The sequence below is a fragment of the Hordeum vulgare genome, chromosome 5H (assembly GCF_904849725.1).
Source record: "Hordeum vulgare subsp. vulgare chromosome 5H, MorexV3_pseudomolecules_assembly, whole genome shotgun sequence".
In the NCBI taxonomy this organism is placed as follows: Eukaryota; Viridiplantae; Streptophyta; class Magnoliopsida; order Poales; family Poaceae; genus Hordeum; species Hordeum vulgare.
In genome coordinates this window covers 548074581-548082013 of record NC_058522.1, presented here as the reverse complement: position 1 = coordinate 548082013, position 7433 = coordinate 548074581, and the positions used below count along the sequence as shown (strand labels likewise).

At 44.0% G+C, this 7433-nt stretch overlaps 1 protein-coding gene across 1 annotated transcript; it reads right to left on the bottom strand.

Moving 5' to 3' along the window:
- Nucleotides 1-2056: 2056 nt before the first annotated feature.
- LOC123398861 (pathogenesis-related protein 1-like) lies at nucleotides 2057-2748 on the bottom strand. The gene has a single exon (XM_045093307.1). It carries the CDS (start codon nucleotides 2703-2705, stop codon nucleotides 2202-2204), a length of 504 nt encoding a protein of 167 aa, XP_044949242.1. The 5' UTR covers nucleotides 2706-2748; the 3' UTR covers nucleotides 2057-2201.
- Between the last annotated feature and the right edge of the window lie 4685 nt (nucleotides 2749-7433).

Below are 7433 nucleotides of genomic sequence, written 5' to 3'. Positions count from 1 at the left end.
AATACCCCTCCCCCCTCGCTCCAAGCCCCGCCACGTGGAGGACCATTAGCCCTGGTTCGTGGCCGAACCGGGGCTAGCATTATTCCCGGTTGTTTAGTCTCGGTTGGCGAACCGGGACTAATGGCCCAACCAAGCCGGGGCTATAGGCCCCTTTTCTACTAGTGTACCGTCCATGTTTGTTTTCAGTGTTTTTTCCGTATTATTTTACAGGAATTCTCCTACAAAGCTACACTAATTTTGAACCATATCCTTCTCAATTCCTATCATTCCATCATGTTCAAAATAAATGGAGTTCTATCATGTGAATTCAAAGTACTATTCAAGCAATTTACAGTTTGACCATATATGGATTACTCTGTAGTCTACTTTGTACTTCTTGGTTCAACTTTTAATTATATGATATTTACTGGTTTAATTTTTAATGTATCCATATTGCATCTGTAATATAATTCGTCGGTAGCTTCTTAGTGGATTTATGCTATATTTTTAGTAGGTTTTTACATTGTAATTCTTGATGGATTCCAACTGTAGTTTTAGTTGATTCTTATTTTGGTTTTGCACTGTAGCTCTTGGTTTTTATTGTGTAATTTTTATTGGAGTTACACTCTAAGAGCAAGTCTAGCAGACGCCGCATCCCTCCCCGGCCCGGAAAATAACCGCCAAAATGCGGGTCGGGGTGGAAAAACCTGCCCGATCAGACCCGCATCCCGCCCCGGTCCGCAAATATTTTTGCGGGACGCGACAAAATCTCAGACCCAACCCGTGTATTCGCGGGTTCCCCCCTCGCCGCCGCGGTGCCCTGCATATAAGCAGGAAGCAGTTGGTGTGGGGACATTTCAGCCCGCGTTTTCCCCCACCAACCACCTCACCTCTCCCTCCTTCGCCCAAGATTCCGGCGAAAGTAGCCGACAGGAGCTCGCCGAAAGGTCGCCACACGCACAAGGCCTCTCCTGCCCCTCCCCCCCCCTCGTCCGCGGGTCGCCGGATTTGCAGATCTGCGGACCTTCATCACAGGGCCGCCGGATTTGGCTTTTGCCGGCCGCCGTGGCTGCGCCAAGCGATGGAGTGGTCGGGGAGCATCTCCCGCAGCCCCGGCAATGGCGCATCAGCGCATGCAGGGACGGGTTCGTCCTCCCAGCGCCGCCGACGGTTTATGGGCATGGATTCGTCCGGCCTTCCACCGGGCTCGGCGCTCGCACAGCGGCTCTGTGGCTCGCCGTTGCCGCTCATACATTGCGACGACTGCACACGCACAGTGCTGCGGCTTACTTCGGGCACGCCGAACCACCCCGGATGGGTGTTCTTCAAATGCGAAAACGACGGGTACGTGCACTTGTGATATCTCATTCTTTGGTTCAATTGCGGATTCTCATTCCGAACATGGTTATTCTTTTGTGTAGGAATATGGATGCTCATTTTGGTTTTGGGAAGGCGAATACATTTATTTATTGATAGAAAGAAAGTTAATAGATGTCGATGCACTCCTTAGTAGAATAAAAAACAATGAAGAATGGAAGATGAAGAATCCGATGATGTATCCAAATATTGTTGGAAAAGCAAAGAAATGCACTATTCTAGCAAAGATGTGGTGCAAATTTAGGTTTTCCGGACCGGGAGGAGCTGCGCCAGATCAGACCCCGCAAAGCCGACCCGTAAAAAAGCATATTCCGCGAATATGCATTTTTACGGGTCCGTTATGCGGGGTCTGCATCCGCGGCCGCGCGCGCCGGCCTGTAAAGGCGTTTTTCCGCGAACTGCCAAAAAAAATTTGCGAGCCGGACAGATGCGGGGTCTGCTAGAGTTGCTCTAATACTTATTGATGTTAGTGATTTACACTATTATTTTATTGGAGTACTATGCATTTCTTGGTGTAAAAACATAAAATATGTCTATGTGAGTTGGATCGGATCGGATCGGATCTGAAAAAGAAAATGCACATCATAGAGGAGATGATAAAACGAGTGAAAGACATTTTGATTAGTGGGTTTCTATTCTGAGTGTACCAGAGCGACAAACAAATACCGTACTCAACATAAACAATATAACACAACTAATGTGAATTCACGACAATATATATCCATAGCCGATCACATCTTCCGGGACGGTTACACTTTGATTATTTTATTTATGCAGTACGCTGCTATATAAGTGCATGCATGCATAGCCACGTACGTACAATATCAATGACGAAGATACGTAGCCTAGTATGGGCTCACCCCGGGGTAGTTGCCCGGTGGGCTGTAGCTACATATGATAAACACGCCGTTGCCGCTGGCGCAGATGACGCGGGCGCAGCCGATGGCCGTCGAGTTGCGCCACACCACCTGCGTGTAGTGCATGCACGACTTGTCCGCCGGCGCCGAGCAGCTGTTGCTGCCGTGGTCGTAGTACTGCTTCTCACTCACCCATGATGACACGGCGTTCGCCGCCGTCCACGTGGTCCCAAAGCCGTCGCCTCCGTAGAGGTTCTCCCCGTACGGCCGGTTCACTCCATGTATCAGCTGACAATCGCCGCGGCGCTGCTCCGCGTAATCCTGCGCGTAGGCCGCCACCGTGGCGTTCCACGTCACCTTGCCGAGGCCTACCTCAGCGCGCGCCGCGTTGTGGGCGTCCACGAAATCATCCGGCGAGTTCTGGGCCGTGACCGCCATGGCGGAGACAAGAGCTAAGAGCAGTAGCACCGCTAGCTTCGGCGAGTACTCCATGGCTTGTTAATTAAGCCTTACAAAACTAAGTGGAAGATGTATCTGTATGCTGTAACGATGAGATAGACTGGCTCCATGCGTTGTGTATTTATACTGCCTGCACAAGATTCGATGGCTTCTCTAACCTTGGAAACTTCCATAGAAAAAAGTATCTCGCCAATCATGATTGGCCGGTCGTCGATTTCTAATACATGTGCCCATTTTAGAATAAGTCAAGCCAATGGAAAAAATTGCATTTTATTTGCAGCTCTCCACTTTGCAGAGTTAGTCAGAGGTCGTGGCCCGTGTAACATGTTATTTCTTCTCACATGCATCCCTTCTGCCGATGTTGAAAGTTGCTTCATCATTTGATCTCGTGGTACTTACTTGTGTCATGCATCTCCTTTGTAGGCTTGGAGCAGGTAGAGTTGTTAAAGGTAAATAGTAGCTGGTTCTAACTTTGCTTGCTTGTAAGTCGTTGTAATGCGCGTTGCCGCGTCCTCGGTTGGTACATATGATCAGGGCCGGTCGTGAGAATTCGGGGACCCTTTAATATATAAGTTTTTATAATATATGTATACATATATATATAGTTTGCATAAAAAACATATATATATTTGTCTAAAAATATATAATATAAATTATTATCAGTAACACTAGATGCAACCAAAATCTGTATGCGTAGCAAAATAATTTATACATATTACCTTAAAAATTTCTTCTAACATTCCTCGATGCAAAGTCACTTATGATGGGGTCGATGTCAATATCATCCAATAATTTCTTCTCGATGCATAAAGTAGCCAAACCATTTAATCTCTCTTGAGTCATTGTTGACCTTAAATAATTCTTTAATAACTTCAATTTTGAAAAGCTTCCTTCAGCCGATGCGACCGTCACATGCACGGTAAATAAGATGTGATAGGCAATGGAGATACTAGGATAACAATTATCTTCTCTGACATGCCGAAAAATCTCCATAGCAGACATTACGCCATCCGGCAAAGTGAATCTCATAATCTTCAATTCAGAAATAAGATTGTATACCTCAACATCTAATGAACCATTAAAAGAGAAAGTTTTTGCAAATTTCGTACAACATTCTTCAAGTTCACTGTCACTTAATGACTTGAGGGTGCCCGAGCTCAATAAAAATCCTAATATATCTTTAAACACCATGAGTTCTTTAAATCCATCATTCAAAGAATTGATCGCCATATCAACCAAAACATTAAAATATTTAACACGGAAAGCCTTCTCACCTTCTCGAATTTCTTCTTGACAATCATTTTCGTCAAACTGCTTCTTCCTCGTAACACGGCGTTTCACTGGAAACAATAGCTCTATTCTCATTTCAGTTGCAATACCTCGTGACTCCCTCGTGGCTCTTCTGGCCTTCCTCCAAAGCTTTGGGGGTCTCTTTTGGTCCAAAAAAATCATCGCGAAAGTTTTATTCCATTTGGACTCCGTTTGATATTCATATCTGAAAAAGGTCAAAAACAAGGAAAAAACAGGAACTTGCACTGGGCTCTAGGTCAATAGGTAGTCCAAAAATAATATAAAATAGCATACTCATGCATATTAAACATCCAAAGTTGATAATATAATAGCATGGAACGATAAAAAATTATAGATATGTTGGAGACGTATCACTTCTTCATGCACTTATACCAACAGGTATGGTTTGCAAGTCTCAAACGTTTCAAAAATGAGTGAGTACGACCATCAACATAGAGCTTCTTCATGCATTTTATACCAACATGACTCAAGTGGCAGTGCCACAACTAAGTGGTACTTTCATTATTACTTTGTAACTTTTGGCACCAATATTATGAACATGTGTAACACTACGGTCGAGATTCAATAAACCATTGAGGGTAATTATTCAAGCAAATAGAATAACTTTTATTCTCTTTAAATGAATAATCGTATTGCAATAAACTAGATCCAATCATGTTCATGCTCAACGCAAACACCAAATAACAATTATTTAGGATTACCATCAATCCCGATGATAGAGGGAGCGTGCGATGTTTGATCACATCAACCTTGGAGACACTTCCAACATGTATCGTCACCTCGCCTTTAGCTAGTCTCCGTTTATACCGTAGCTTTTATTTCGAGTTACTAATCACTTAGCAACCGAACTGGTATCCAATACCCTCGTGCTACTAGGTGTACTAGTAAAGTACACATCAATATCATGTATATCAAATATATTTCTGTCGACTTTGCCATCCTTCTTATCTACCAAGTATCTAGGGTAGCTCCGCCTCAGTGACCGTTCCCCTCATAACATAAGCACTTAGTCTCGTGTTTGGATTCAATCTTGGGTTTCTTCATTAGAGCAACAACTGGTTTGTCGTTTCATGAAGTATCCCTTCTAGTCCTTGCCCTTCTCGAAACTAGTGGTTTTACTAACCATCAACAATTGATGCTCCTTCTTGATTTCTACTTTCGCAGTGTCAAACATTGTGAATCGCTCAAGGATCATCATATCTATCCTTGATATGTTATAGTTCATCAGGACGCTCTAGTAGCTTAGTGGCAGTGACTTTGGAGAACCATCCCTATTTCATCTGGAAGATTAACTCCCACTTGATTCAAGTGTTTGTTGTATTCAAACAATCTGAGCACATGCTCAACGATTGAGCTTTTCTCTTCTACTTTGTAGACAAAGAATCTTGTCGGAGGTCTCATACCTCTCAACAAGGGCACGACCATGAAATCTCAATTTCATCTCTTATGTTCCGTGACGTCTCAAAACGTCTTCGGCGCCTTGCTTCTAAGCCATTAAGTATTACGCACTGAACTATCACGTAGTCATCAAAAACGTGTATGTCAGATGTTCGCAACATCTACAGACGATGCTCGAGGTGCAGCAACCGAGTGGTGCATTAAGGACATAAGCCTTCTGCGCAGCAATGAGGACAATCCTCAGTTTTACGGACCAAGTCCGCAAATTTGCTACTATCATCGTTCAACTAAATTTTCTCTAGGAACATAAAAAATAGTAGAGCTATAGCGCAAGCTACATCATAATTCGCAAAGACCTTTTGACTATGTTCATGATAATTGGAGTTTAACTAGTCAAATTACTTAATAAACTCTCATTCAACAAGTACATCTCAATAGTCCTTTGAGTGGTACATGATCCAAATTTACTAACTCAAGTCCGATCATCACGTGAGTTGAGAATAGTTTTTAGTTGTAAGCATCTCTATGCTAATCATATCAACTATATGATTCATGCTCGTCCTTTCGGTCTCATGTGTTCCGAGGCCATGTCTGCACATGCTAGGCTCGTCAAGCTTAACCCGAGTGTTCCGCGTGCGCAACTGTTTTGCACCCGTTGTATGTGAACGTTGAGTCTATCACACCCGACCATCACATGGTGTCTCGAAACGATGAACTGTAGCAACGGTGCACAGTTGGGGAGAACACAATTTCATCTTGAAATTTTAGTGAGAGATCATCTCATAATGCTACCGTCGTTATAAGCAAAATAAGGTGCATAAAAGGATTAACATCACATGCAATTCATAAGTGACATGATATGGCCATCATCTTGTGCTTCTTGATCTCCATCACCAAAGCACCGACACGATCTTCTTGTCATCGGCGCCACACCATGATCTCCATCAACGTGTCGCCATCGAGGTTGTCGTGCTACTTATGCTATTACTACTAAAGCTACGTTCTAGCAATATAGTAAACGCATCTGCAAACACAAACGTTAGTTTAAAGACAACCCTATGGCTTCTGCCGGTTGCCGCAGCATCGACGTGCAAGTCGGTATTAACTATTACAATATGATCATCTCATACATCCAATATATCACATCACGTCATTGGCCATATCATATCACAAGCATACCCTGCAAAAACAAGTTAAACGTCCTCTAATTTGTTGTTGCATGTTTTACGTGGCTGCTATGGTATCTAGTATGATCGCATCTTACTTACGCAAAAACCACAACAGAGATGTGCAAATGGCTATTTAACCTCTCCAAGGACCGTCTCGGTCAAAACCATTTCAACTAAAGTTGAAGAAACCGACACCCGTCAGTCGTCTTTATGCAACGAGGTTGCATGTCAATCGATGAAATCAGTCTTTCGTAAGCGTACGAATAATGTCGGTCCGAGCCGCTTCAATCCAACAATACCGCCGAATCAATAAAAGCCTAAGGAGGGCAGCAAATCGAACATCACCGTCCACAAAACCATTTGTGATCTACTCGAGATAACATCTACGCATGAACCTAGCTCATGATGCCACTGTTGGGGAACGTTGCATGGGAAACAAAAAAACTTCTATGCACACGAAGACCTATCATGGTGATGTCCATTTACGAGAGGAGATTTGGATCTACGTACACTTGTAGATTGCACAACATGAAGCGTTAAGAAATGTGGTTGATGTAGTGGAGCGTCTTCACATCCCTCGATCAGCCCCACGATCCGTTCCGATCTAGTGCCGAACGGACGGCACCTCCGTGTTCAGCACACGTACAGTTCGACGATGATCTCGGCCTTCTTGATCCAGCAAGCAAGACGGAGAAGTATATGAGTTCTCCGTCAGCGTGACGGCGCTCCGGTGGTGGTGGGGATCTACTCCTGCAAGGCTCCGCCTGAGCTCCGCAGAAATACGATCTAGAGGTAAAACTATGGTGTCTAGATCTGAGTTGCACGTGGCAAAAGTTGTCTCAAATCTGCCCTAAATCACCACTATATATAGGAGGGATGGGGA

Coding starts and splice junctions, on each gene's coding strand:
- LOC123398861 (XM_045093307.1), bottom strand. CDS start 2,705: ATGGAGTACTCGCCGAAGCTAGCGGTGCTACTGCTCTTAGCTCTTGTC.